At 38.2% G+C, this 13,984-nt stretch overlaps 1 protein-coding gene across 9 annotated transcripts in view; it reads left to right on the top strand.

Moving 5' to 3' along the window:
• Window positions 1-13,984, top strand: part of VPS8 (VPS8 subunit of CORVET complex) — a 267,080-nt gene that overhangs the window by 139,008 nt on the left and 114,088 nt on the right. For all 9 annotated transcript variants that reach the window (XR_003608764.2, XR_003608763.2, XM_028100887.1 and 6 more), the window contains 2 exons: window positions 7,027-7,116; window positions 10,350-10,396. Coding sequence is in view for 7 of the 9 variants with exons in the window: in XM_028100887.1 (XP_027956688.1) it covers window positions 7,027-7,116; window positions 10,350-10,396 (137 nt within the window). In the remaining 2 variants the exon portion in view is untranslated. The remainder of the gene's footprint in view (window positions 1-7,026; window positions 7,117-10,349; window positions 10,397-13,984) is intronic.

Below are 13,984 nucleotides of genomic sequence, written 5' to 3'. Positions count from 1 at the left end.
ATCTATTGAAATGGTCATATGGTTTTATCCTTTGTCTTGTTGATGTGATGAATCAGGTTGATTGATTTGCAAATAATGAACCACCCTTGCACCCCAGAAATAAATCCCATTTGATCATAGTGATTTTTTTAATGTATTGGTGGATTCAGTTTGCTAGTATTTTGTTGAGAACTTTCGTATCTGTATTTATCAGAGATAGTAGCCTGTGGTTCTTTTTTTCATAGGGTCTTTATCTGGTTTTGGTGTCAGCAAATGCTGGTATATCCTCATAGAATATATTTTGAAGCTTTCCTTCCTCTTCTACTTTTTGAAGTAGTTTAAGAAGAATAGGTATTATCTCTTCTTTAAATGTTCGGTAGTGGGGCGCCTGGGTGGCTCTGCCGTTAAGTGTCTGCCTTCGGCTCAGGTCATGATCCCAGCGTCCTGGGATTGAGCCCCGTATTGGGCTCCCTGCTCGGCGGGAAGCCTGCTTCTCCCTCTCCCACTCCCCCTGCTCATACTCCTACTCTCGCCGTCTCTCTCTCTGTCAAATAAATTAATTAAAAAATGTTTAAAAAAAATAATAAATGTTTGGTAGTAATCACCTGTGAGGCCATCTGGTCCTGGACTTTTGTTTGCTGGGAGTTTTTTAATTACTGATCAATTTCTTTGCTGGTTATGTTTGTTCAAATTTTCTATTTCTTCTGGATTCAGTTTTGGGAGGTTATATGTTTGTAGGAATTTATCCATTTCTTCTAGGTTGTCCAATTTGTTGTCATATAATTTTTCATAATCTCTTATAATTATATTTCTGTGGTGTCAGTTGTTATTTCTCCTCTTTCATTTTTGATTTTGTTTACTTGAACCTGCTGCATTTTTTTTTCGATGAGTTTGCCTTAAGGTTTATCAATTTTGTTGATTTGTTTCAAAGAACCAGCTCATGGTTTCATTGCTCTGTTCTATTTTTTTAGTTTCTTTTTTTTTTTTTTTTAAAGATTTTACTTATTTATTTGACAGAGAGAGACACAGTGAGAGAGGGAACACAAGCAGGGGGAGTGGGAGAGGGAGAAGCAGGCTTCCCGCGGAGCAGGGAGCCCAATACGGGGCTCGATCCCAGGACGCTGGGATCATGACCTGAGCCGAAGGCAGACACTTAACGACTGAGCCACCCAGGCACCCCTATTTTTTTAGTTTCTATATCATTTATTTCTTCTCTAATCTTTATGTCTTTCCTTCTACTGTTTTGACTTTTGTTCTTTTTCTAACTTCCTTACGTAGAAGGTTAGGTTGTTTGAGATTTTTCTCACTTCTTGAGGTAGGCCTGTATTGCTATAAACTTCCAACAGCTTCTCCTGCATCCTAAAGATTTTGAGCCATTGTATTTTCTTTTCCATTTGTTTCCTTTTTTTAAGATTTTATTTGTTTATTTGAGAGAGAGAGCACAAGGGAGAGAGTATGAGCTGGGGGAAGGGCAGAGAGAGAGGCAGAAGCAGGCAGTGGGGAGCCTGACATGGGGCTCAATCCCAGGACCCCAAGACCATGACCCCAGCCGAAGGCAGACACTTAACCGACTGAGCCACCCAGGCACCCCTGTTTCCATTTATTTTTTTATTTATTCTTTGATTTCTTGGTTGATCCATTGATTGTTTAGTAGCACGTTATTTAACCTCCATGTATTTGTGGTCATTCCAGACTCTTTCTTTTGGTTGACTTCTAGTTTCATAGCATTGTGGTTGGAAAAGATGCATGGTGTGATTTCAGTCTTCCTAAATTTGTTTGGACTTGTGGCCTAACTTGTGATCTCTTCTGGAGAATGTTCCATATGCACTTGGGGAAAAAAAATTGTGTTTTCTGCTGTTTTAGGATAGAAGGTTTTGAATATATCTGGATGGATATCTGGATTTCCATCTGGTGCAGTGTGTCATTCAAAGCCACTATTTCCTTGTTGACTTTCTGTTTGGATGATCCTGTACATTGATATAAGTGAGGTTTTAAAGTACCCTTTTACTCTGTTATCAATGACTTTCTTTCTTTTTGTTATTAACTGCTTTATGTATTTGGGTGCTCCCATATAAATATTTACAGTTATATCTTCTTGTTGGATTGTTCCCTTTATAATTATATAGCGTCTGTTATTTGCCTCTTGTTATACTCTTTGTTTTAAAGTATAGTTGTCCAATATAAGTATTGCTACACTGGCTTTCTTTTTACTTCCATTTGCATGGTAAATGCTTTTTTAATCCCTTCACTTTTTTTTTTTTTTTTTTTTTAAAGATTTTATTTATTTATTGGACAGAGAGAGACAGCGAGAGCAGGAACACAAGCAGGGGGAGTGGGAGAGGGAGAAGCAGGCTTCCTGCTGAGCAGGGAGCCTGATGTGGGACTCGATCCCAGGACCCTGGGATCATGACCTGAGCCGAAGGCAGACGCTTAACGACTGAGCCACCCAGGCGCCCCAATCCCTTCACTTTTGATCTGCATGCATCTTTAGGTCCTGAATGAGTCTCTTGTAGGCAGCATATAGATGGGTCTTGTTTTTTTAATCCATTCTGTCACCCTTTGTCCTTTGATTGAAGCATTTAGTCCATTTGCATTCAAAGTAATTATTGATAGGTATGTATTTACTGCAGTTTTGTTACTAATCTTGTGGTTCTTTTTGTAGTTTTTCTCTGTTCCTTTCTCTCATGTTCTCTTCTTTCATGGTTTGCTGGCTTTGTTTAGTGGTATACTTGGATTCTTTACTCTTTCTTTTTTGCATATCTTTTACTGGATTTGATTTGTGTTACCTTAGGTTTATATATAACATGGGTATAGTAAGTTGATGGGCACTTAAGTTTGAACCCATTTTTTACTCCTTTCCCTTCCAGGTTTTAGGTGTATATGGTGGCATACTTTATATCCATTTATTTTGTGAATGCCTTGACTGATTTTTATAGATATACTTATTTTTAATGCCTTTGTATTTCCTACTTTTATTTACTGTCTTTCTTTTCACTCAAATAGTTCCCTTTAACATTTCTTGTGGGACTGTTTTAGTGGTGATGAATTCCTTTAACTTTTGTTTGAGAAACACTTTTATCTGTCCTTCTATTCTTTTTTTTTTTATTATTATTATTATTATGTTATGTTAATCACCATACATTACATCATTAGTTTTTGATGTAGTGTTCCATGATTCATTGTTTGCGTATAATGTCCTTCTATTCTGAATGGTAGCCTTGCAGGTTAGAGTATTCTTGGCTGCAGGTATTTTTTTTCTTTTAGCCTTTGAATATACCATACCACTGTCTTTTGGCCTTCAAAGTTACAGCTGAAAAATCAGTGATAGTGTTATGTGGTTTCCCTCATAAATAACTGTCTTCTCTTGCTGCTTTTAAAATTCTCTTTTTATCAGTACTTTTTGCCTTTTTAAATACTGTGTGTCTTGGTGAGGACCTCTTTTGGTTGATTATGTTGGGAGCTCTCTGTGCCTCCTGGATCTGGATTTCTGTTTCCATCCCCAGAATCGGGAAGTTTTTGGCTATTATTTCTTCAGATAAATTATCTGCACCCTTTTCTCTCTCTTCTTCTGGAATCCCCATAATGTGAATTTCTACTTGATGGTATCGCTGAATTCCCTATTTCCGTTTTCTTTTTTCCCCCCTCTGTCCTATTCAGCTTGATTGTTTTCCATTACTCTGTCCTCCAGGTCACTTGTCTATTCTTCTGCTTCTCCTAGTTTACTTTTTATTTCATGTAATATATTTATAATTTCAGTAATTGAGTTCTTCATCTCTGTTTTGTTCTTTTTTATATTTTCTCTTTGTTAAGAGTCTTACTGAGGTCCTCCACTCTCTTCTCAAGTCCAGTGGGTATCTTTATGACCACTAATTTAAATTCTCTGTTAGGCATATTATCTCTTTCATTTAGCTCTCTTGCTGTGATTTTTGTCCTGTTCTTTCATTTGGGACATATTCATCTATCTCTTTATTTTGTTGAACTTTCTGTGTCTGCTTCTGGGTGTTAGGAGAGTCAGCTATGTCTCCTGCTGTTGAAAGTAGTGGCCTTATGAAGAAGAGGTCCTGTAGTGCCCTGCAGCATGATGTCCCCTGTTCACCAGTACCTGGTGCTTCAATGGGTCTTCTATGGGTGTTGCATGCATCCTACTATTGTAGTGGAGCTATCTTTGCTTTTAGTCCAGTTATCTGCAATAGCTCTTTGCCTTTTGTGGTCAGGGTTTGTTCCCTGTATCGTTAGTGGGTCAGTCTGGGGCCACCTTGGTCTTGAGGTGAGTTAGACCATGCGTTTGCCAGAGATGTGGTAGCCCTGGACTGCAGGAGACTACGGAAGTGGGGCACGCAGTGCTGGCAAGGTCCACACTGGCGAGAGGGAACTTGCAGCTGCTGGGGATCCAGGCAGGCTAGGTTGGAGGGGTCAGATTCGTTGAAGTGCCCTGGGGCAGGATGCATACTGTTAGCAAGGTTTGTGTGGTCTGCTGTGGGAGGGACCTGGAATGGAAACCTGGCTGAAGGAGGCATGTCCACAAGAGAGCTGGGGTGTGGTGGTGGGGTATGTAGGTTAGTTAGAGAGTATGGGTGCTGTGCTGGTTCCTGCAGGTGGCTGTGTGTTTATGCTGGGGCGGGGGGAGGAGCGGGGGAAGGAAATGGTGCCCACCAGCTCCTTTGTTCCTAGAGAGGTCTCCCAAGGATCCCTGCCCCTCCAGCACATGCTCTGAGATTAGCAAACAAATCTCCCTCCCCTATGCCGTATGCATTTTTCAAACTAATGCTGCTAATGTTGTATCTCCTCAGGACTGTTTTTTGTGCCGTCTCTTTAAGGGCGGAGACTCAGTCTCCTCTCACCCACCAGGCTCTCTCACTAGTCTGCTGATTTTCAAAGTTCCATGTTTAAAATCCCACTGATTATAAGTTTTCAAAGCCGTGTTAATGGAGATTCATCTTCCCGTGTAGGCTTCCTGATCCAAGAGTCTGTTTCTCTCCCCTCTCCATGCCCAAGGTGTCCATCCCTCCTGTGGACAGTCCCATTGGTCCGTTTAGCTCCCTACCATGTCTCCACCCTTCCTACCTGCTTCAGTGGGGTCTCTTCTCTGTATTTAGCTGTGGAGAGTTTGTTCTGCCAGTCTTCAGGTCATTTTCTGGGTAATTTACACTAATGTAGGTATTACCTAGTTGTATTGGTGGGAAGTGGTGAGCTTAGGGTCCTCCTACTCTGCCATCCTCCCCACCTATCGACCTTTTATACTTTTATTTATTTTTTTATCGACCTTTTATACTTTTAAATATATTTTATTATCAGCTGGTCATAGCAAAACAATTCTTTTATCCTTATGATAGTGACAGGGATTGCGCTGAATCTCTCAGTTATTTTAAATTTAATTGGCATCTTTACAATATTGAGTCTTCCGGTCTGTGACCATATGGTATAAGCCTTTATTCAAGAGCTTCTATAAAAGTTTATAATTTTTTCAATAGAGATTTTCTATTCTTCATTAGATTAACTGTCAGAATTTCATATTTTGATCATAACAGTGCTATAGTTAATGGTTTTTTTTAAAATGTTTATTTCCAATATAAATACAGTGTTTAAGGATTTTTATGGAAGTCTTCTATTTTCCGGTATGTTAACAGTTTTTTCATAAATGAGTTTTTTCACCTCTTCTTTCTTATTCTATAGTTATGGTGAATCTTACTGATGTTAAACTAGCCTTGAATTCTGTGGATAAATGTAACTTGATCCTGATATTATCCTTTTTAAATATTGTTGGACCTTGTTTTTATTTAGGATGTTTGTATCAGTGTAGTACTCCTTTCTTACATTGTCCTGTTGAGTTTAGATATCAAAGATTTTGCTAGTCTCATAAAATGAGCTGAAGTTTTGTTTTGTTTTGTTTTGTTTCCTATTCTCTGTAAGAGGTTAGTTAACGTTGGCATTATTTCTTCCTTAAATGGTTGCTAGAACTCACCAGTGAAGCTCTTTGGACCTGGAGTTTTCCATAGAGAACTTTTGAGTATTCACTCAATTTCCTCAGTGGTTAAAAATCAGTGCAGGTTTTTCTAATTGTTAAGTCGGTTTATTAAATGACATTTTCTAGGAACTTTTATCCATTTTGTCTAAATTTTCAAATTCTTGATATAAATTAATCCATAATAATTTCTTTTTAATATCTTCAGACCGATAGTAATAGCCCCTTTTTGTTTGTGATGTTCATTAGTTGTGCCTTCTCTGTTTTTGAGATGTATTCTATAAAAGTAGTATAAACTACAATTACTTATATCTGTTCATTATTATTGAAGAGCAGCTACTAATACAGGAATATTAGATATATCATGAATGTTGCAGTCACAGTAACTTGTCTCATTTTTATTTGAGAATTTACCACGTTGATCTGTTGTTGGTCTTTGCATTTCAGCCATGTAAACATGCAATTGGAAGGATAGAAGAGTAGGTCACAGAAACCAAGTTAGAAGAGAGTTTCAAGAAGAGAAGTAGCCAGTAATGTCTAGGAAAGTTCAAGGAGAGGGCAGATTGGAAGTCTTAAATTTGACAGAAAATGGTTAATAAACAGTGGTCAACCTCTTTGTCTCATTTAAGACTTGTGACCTTAAATTGGTTTAAGACACTCCTTGTTCAAAATCTGTCAGGCATCAGGAGTAAAATTTTCAAATTCTTAGCTGGAAAAATTGCAGCTATACTTTTTTTTTTTTAATTGCTTCAAGTTATTACTTTAAGCTCAAGGGTGAAATTCACTGACAGGAAATTTGGGAAAGCTTTTGTTCCTTCTGTTCATTCTGTAGATATCAAGGCTTAAATCCAGTTTTAGTGCTTTCATTTTCTAAGCATGAGTTACCTTTTATATCAAAATCTAATTTTTTGCCTGGCATATTTCTAATTCAACGTGCCTTTAAATTGAGACCTTACATTGAGGGCTTCTGAAATGCAGTATAGAAGCTCATGAAAATACTGAAGTAGATAATCATGCTTTACATCTATGGAGATTCTATTTAAACTTTACATAAAAGATCATTTTATCTTTTCCTTTCCCTTTAGGAACTTGTATCCCTGAGGCCCTGTAAAGCTGCAGAGCTGGTTGCTACTCACTTTTCTGAACAGATTGAAACAGTCATTAAAAAACTTCAGGTAAATATTGCAAAAATATATTGGGAAGAAGCATCTAGTGGAGAGACAATTATTGAACATCCACCTAAGAACTCTGATTGTAGTAATGTCTTCAATACATAGTTGCCATTTAAGCATTTTTTACACCGTGTGTGTGTGTGTGTGTGTGTGTGTGTGTGTGTGTGTGTGTGTGTGTGTGTGTGTGTGTATGTATTTGGGAGCAATTGTATGATGATCTCTGTATCTGGAAAGGAAAGAGTTCATCTTTCTGCATAATAAATAGTAATATCACAGAAACATTTTTAGAACTATGCCCTGTACTTAATCTAGAATTAGTAATCCACAGAAGATCCCCCCTCTTTTTTGTTTTTTGTTTGTTTGTTTTTTACTATAGGAACTATAGCTCTATTGTCTTTGAGGTTGATGTTATTATTTGTTCAGACTTTTGTCTCAAATTGGGTTAATGCTGACTATTTAGAATTTTTCTTGGAAAATCTTAATTAGAATACAGTTATATTAATGTCAAATATTGAGATGCTCAGTTTGAAGTATTATTAGTGACCCTAGTATCCCACTTGTCACTATCACTGCAGTGCTGGCAGTGCGTTTTGCTCACTGGTGTTAGGTCCACAAGTGATAGAGGTAGGGAGTAGGACAATGACAGCAACATAAAGCATGGCCTAGAGTCCTCAAGTGCCCATAAGTGTAGGAGGTGATAACTGTGCAAGAGGAAAACCAAAGCAGTGAGTGGAGGGCAGCTGGAAGGAGAGACAAAGATCTGGAACTTATTAATTTAAACACTTATCACGGCCTCACCATGTACCACAGTATGGTAGGCCTTGGGTTGCCAATATGAATGCAGCCTTTTCCTTAATTTTCCATGTGGAAGAAAGAAGCACTTATATAACCATGCAAGGTTATAAGTGCTACACCAGACACATGGAGAAAGTGTTACAGAAGCAAGAGGGGAGAGTGACTGAGGCCAGGCAAGAGCTCCCAGACATGCCTGGGCTGGGTCCTGAGTGATTGGCATCAGTTTTCTAGGCAGAGAATTGAGACTAACTTTCTAAATAGAGGATTCTGGGTATGTAAACACTTGAAGGCATGAGACAACATGCATATCCAGAGAATGGCCAGGTCTGTGACTATGACATCCTGGTGACAGTGGTGGGAGGAGCATTCAGGTAAGCCAGAAAAGCTCTGAGGGAGGGAGGAGTTAAAGGTATAGAAGCTAGAAACTAGAGTTTGCACTCTGATACTGAACTGTCTTATGTGTAGTGCTAAGAAATTATACCCTATCTTCTAGATAACCTAGAGAATTACTGAAGGTTTTCAGCAAAAGGACATCATTAGATTCATTTTACAGAAAATTAACTTTATAGTGTGGGGAGTGGACTAGCAAAGGGAGCATATGGAGAACAGAGACCACATAGACAAGTTAGAAGGTGAAGGGTCTAGGCAAAAGATGGTGAGGGTGGAGACTACGTCAGTGGCAGTGATGTGGACAGGTTTAGGATGTGTTTGTGAAGTAGAACATGTAGGGCTTAGAACTGAGTCGAAAGTGATCCGAGAGGTTAAAAGTGACTCCCAGACATCGGGCTTGGCTGTCCAGCATGATGAGGTCCGTTAACTCAAGATAAAGACACATCCATGGATTCAATAAATATTATGTACCTGCTGTGAACCAAAAACACTGTTATGTGCCGAGGATACAAAAAACATATACATGTGTCCCTGTGCTCAAGGAAGAAGAAGGATAAGCCAAAAGACAGTTGCAGAATAACTGGACTTGAATGATGATAGAGCATTGCCCAGGATACTGAGGAAGTACATGGAGAGTCATCCAGTCCATTCTAGTGATGAGGACAGGAGGACACTTCTGCTACAAATACTCTCAGTCCACAGAGCCTCTCCCTTCTTTAAAAGTCAGCAGTTTCTGATATATCTCCTCATCTTTAAGTGTTGTTACTGTCATTTAAAATGTAAGGCTGTCCAATGTAGGATTTTCTGTTTTCCTTAGTCTCTAAAGATCCTTAGAGACAGGCCAAGTAAATGAATACAATGTCACTCATCAGACAAACATAAAAAAGCTGAAGTGTCATGGATTTTTTTTTAAAAACTGGCTATTTGTGGAGTGCTTGTAGAGTCGTACACATTTCTTTTAAAGAAATGAGGTGTTTATTTATTGCAGAGATTTACTGAATATGAGAGAATCCCACACAAATTTTATAAAGTGAATTTTCTTGGTGGCAAGAAATATGCTTCTGACCAATTGTTTTGAGAATTCTTGAAATGAAAAAGCCAGACTATTAAGTTATAACCAGAAGGAAAGTCATATTTAAATAAAACAAAATGATAGACCAGGGAAAAGATATAAAATCAAAGACTGATAAACATATTTTAAATGTCATCTTCTAAATTACATTAATCCTTTCCAGTTTTGAGTTCTGTGCTTTATACAGGTGAAATTTGAATATATCCAAAAATAAAAAAGAAAAACTAAGCTATAATTTTTGCTTAGCTTTCCTAAGAACTTAAAAACATTATTTTATTCATATAGTATTTTAAGGTATCTCTCATTTAAGTCTCACCTCTACCCTGTGCAGAAGGCAGAGAAAATATTGCTCTTCTCTTTTTCACATAAGTAAACTGAACTGCTAAGAAAGTCAGTGATTTATACAAAGTCACATAGCAGATAAGTGGAAGAAGCAGAACCCAGATTTTATGGCATACTGACGGCTAACATGTTGCAGTGTGTTGTCTCTTCTGTAGCTGATTACATTGGGGAGTTAATGAACTTTTCTGGTGCTGCTTGCTGTTTGGGCCTCAAACTCCCACCCTACTGAGGTTATCTCACAGTAGGCTGTCCTCCCAAGAAGAGGACCAGGTAAGGCAGTGGGAACCCCTCAGTGTAGCTAAAATGCGCTTGTCAGCATGGCATTTCAGAGCACCTGCCATTCCTGGGTCCCTATGCTGAGAACTGCCAAGGGATGGATCTTAGTAGAGGGTTTGTTTTTGTTGTTGTTGTTGTTTTGCAATAATAAGGCATTTGTGTTTCTTCTGCACTCAAAAATGGAATGTGTGACAGTGATTTGAATTACTGGGAGGAAATGACCTCCAAATGACTTGAGAATTTCTTAGATCTCTACAGAGGACTTGGTGGAAATTTCTGCACTTTAAAGGGATACTCTAGTTTGGCATAGTTTGAAGAATTTGTTTTTAAATATTGTATTCTTAATTGTTTTTCTATTCAGAACCAGGTTTTGCTTTTCAAATTTTTGAGGAGTCTTCTTGACCCAAGGTATGTTAATAAATTTAAGTTTTTTATTATACACAGATGAAAAATCAAAGGACATAAATTGAGGTTAAGAATACTGGCCCATTGTGGGGTGCCTGGGTGGCTCTTTCGGTTAAGTGTCCAACTCTTGATTTCAGCTCAGGTCATGATCTCAGGGTCCTGGAGCTTACTTAAAATTCTCTCTCTGCCCCACCTTACCCCACCCCCCCCCAAAAAAAAGAGAAAAAAAGAAACTGGCCCATTGCATCCAAATAGTATAATCAACTTTTGATTTTTAGTGTTAGTTTGAGTATAATAGTTTCATAGATTATACCAAAACATATGATGAAAGTAGATTATATCTTGAGGGAATACTTTTCTTTGCATTTGAACATGAGCATACATGTTGAGTTGTTATCATTGTCAAAAACAATAGTGAAGCCAGGCCATGAAGACATGTTTTAGGAAGAATCTGATGACCAACTAGCTTCCCCCTTTCTATCCTAACTTCACTGCTTCCTGTTCTTTATTCCATGCTGTGGATTGATAGCTTTACTTTCAAAGTAAATACCTAATTCCCAGCTCACCTCTAAATTTATTCCCTCTTAAATCCTCATTTGAAGTGTTAGTTTTAAATAACTTCTTGTGGTGGTGTGAGAAGCAAAGTTTAACCTTTTTTTTTTTTTTTCAAGTGCTACTGTGGTACTCATCAAATAAAACTAACCCAGAGAGATGATGAGATTAGTAATGGATTTGTAAGCAAAGCAGCTCTGTGTGTGAGATCTTAACATTTTGCTGGGACTAAGTGGACTAATTGGGAGTTGAGTGGAATAATATTTAACATCCTCTAACACAGTCACTCTGTCTTAACTGGAAGTATGTGTCAGAATCACCTTAGAAACTTGTAAAAATACAGACATCTGGGCCCGAACCCACAGAATCATTGTGGGTGGGGATATTTTTGATGTACACGCAGAGTTAAGCATCAGTGGCGTTGAGTGTAATATTCCGGTATGACAGACTTTCACGTCAGACATACAAACTTTTATGTTGTGTTATAACGTACACTAGCCATTGAAAACAGTCATTTAGTTACTTTAGTGGTAATCTCAGTTTGGGTTATTCCAGTATTCTGTGCTACTTTTACATGCCAAAATGCCAGTAGTTTTGTTGATTGTAATAATTTTTTGAAATCTCAGTCATTTAAATCTAGAGCAGGCCATGCTGCATTTAAATTCAGTCATCCAGATGTGCATATGCAGATATTTAGAAAAGCAGTCTGACTATATACCCCGCATCCCTGTTCAAGTCATCTTCAAATTATCAGTGTTTTAGTTCCCTGTTCTCAGAATATCAAACGAGGCTAGATACCTTTATTTTTGTTTCTGTTAATCATTTGGCTCTCCCTCAGAGCCATTTTCAGCCAAGGCCTACTTCTATAATGAATGGATAGAAACATCTTAGATATCAGTTGGGGGCCGGTGGGGAAAAGATGGGGAGAGCTGGGGACAGAGATGTGAAAGAAGAGTGGAGGTTCTGGGCAGACCGAGGAAGGACCCAACTTCAGCCCCAGCCCTTTCTTCAGATCCTGTGCACCCCTTTTCCCGTGGCCCAATTCATTCTGTTCCTCTCTTGTGGCACATCCATTCTCCTCGTCGAGTGGAACTGTTGGGGTTCGGAGCCTCAAGAATTCTTTCTTGAGACGTCTCCGGTGCTAAAAGGTGTTTTTATAGCATGGGACAGGACCCTTAAGCAGAAAGGGCTGCCCCGAGATTGTGAGGAGAAGCTGGTTGTATACTCTGGGGTTGGGGGAGGTAAAGACAGGGACGTTTCCGAAAATATTTTCATATACTAAAGAGGACTCTGAGGATACTGACAGCCTAGCTATTGTCAAGCTAAGGTTATTTTTCCCTCTAGCAAGATATTAAAATTACGATTGGGAGTTCCTGGAAGAATGTATAATCTGCCTGCCTCAAGTATTTGTCAATGGACTGCAGGTTATAAGAAAATTTCATCTACATTTCCTTTTTGCCTTTGTTCCCCACCTCACTAGAACCTGGAACCTCTTCCCTTAGAATAATTTATTTGATCAAGTCCTTTTTCCCCCAACCATCCTACCTGGAGAGACCCAAGCTCGAAGGACAGAGGAAGTTCAGCTTTGTGCTTGGCCTTTTCTCACATGGAATACAATACAGAAGATGATATTGACCAAATCTGACTTTTTATAAATAAAACAATACCAGTATCAGGTGATATAAATATCACTACAGTTATTACTCTGAATGACTGATTTTCCATCACATTTCAGCCTTTTGAAATAAATATGCTTTTTGACTAATCTGAAAAAGGGATTAGAGTCTTGTCAGGTTCTGGGAAATAAGGGAGTATGGAAAAGATACTTAGAGGAAAAAAACCAGCAAGAATAGGTAGACTGGGCCTGCCTGGCAGTTTTCACTGGCAGATAGTGGAGACTGTTTTTTGCCTTTGATTCTTCCCTTTCTGCTCTTAAGCAATAGTTTGTTTTGTTTTGTTTTGTTTTGTTTTGTTTTTAAACAGCTAGGTTCTCCCCCCACCACTCAAGAAGCTCTTTTAGCAGTATTTTGGCGAGTAAGGAAAATGAAAGAAAACAGTCATTTTCAGATGGAGACTGTTTGGATATGTGTGTCATGTCAGAATATTGCCTTTTTTTTTTTTTTTTCCCCCACAAAACCTGAGTTAATAGATCCTTATATATACATTTTTTATTTAACATTTACAAGTGTTCATTGAGTTGTTTTTGAGGGGGTAGCCTTTTATTTTGTCAATACATTTTTTAAGGGACAAATCATCTCATTGAGTTATTTATATTTCTCTCTTGTCTTTATTTAATTTCTTTGTTATCTTTGCTATGTGTATAATGTCCTCAGTAGAATTAACTGACCTACAAAGATATTGGTGGCATCTGTACATGGATAGATAGTTTTTGGCAGGGGAGTTAATCCTACAGAAGCAAATTACTTGCCTGAATTGAGGCCAACAGCTTGGGAGAGAACGGATTTGCATTCCCTTCCAATTCCCTTCTTTGGGACAGCTGCTACATAAAGCCCACCCCACCCCCACTCCCTGTGTGAGCTCCTGCCAGGCCAAGAATTCTCATGGGAGTTCTCCTGATATATTTACATCCAGATGTAGGCCTTTTGTGCAGTGGGGATGCTTGAAGGATAATACAAAAGGACATTGATGGTTTTTGTGGGGCTTTGAGCTGCATGAGGAATGAAGAGAATGTGCGAGTATATTTATATTCACAGTATTTTCCTCAGTACACTTCTCTTGGTAATGTCGATTTAGCTTTTGTTAACCATGTCCTGGAGGCCTCTGAAATGTGGTATGATTTTCTTGTAGGAAAAAAAAAAAACCACATAAAAGTCACATTGTATTTCTAATCTTTAATCAAAATAAAGTAAAAATTGAGCATTGCTAAGAAAATGAGTAGCTTTGCCAAGGAGCAAAACATAGATTATGGAAATGGTTATATATTGGATTTAAGTTGAACCTGTGTTTCTGTGGATAATTTTTTTTTTAATTTTTTTTATTGTTATGTTAATCACCATATATTACATCATTAGTTTTTGG

This window comes from Eumetopias jubatus, unplaced genomic scaffold (assembly GCF_037043125.1).
Source record: "Eumetopias jubatus isolate StellerSeaLion01/CBP00866 unplaced genomic scaffold, mEumJub1_p1.0 scaffold_1, whole genome shotgun sequence".
NCBI classification, from domain to species: Eukaryota; Metazoa; Chordata; class Mammalia; order Carnivora; family Otariidae; genus Eumetopias; species Eumetopias jubatus.
The sequence above is the reverse complement of the archived record's forward strand: the minus strand, read 5'-3'. Positions and strand labels throughout refer to the sequence as shown.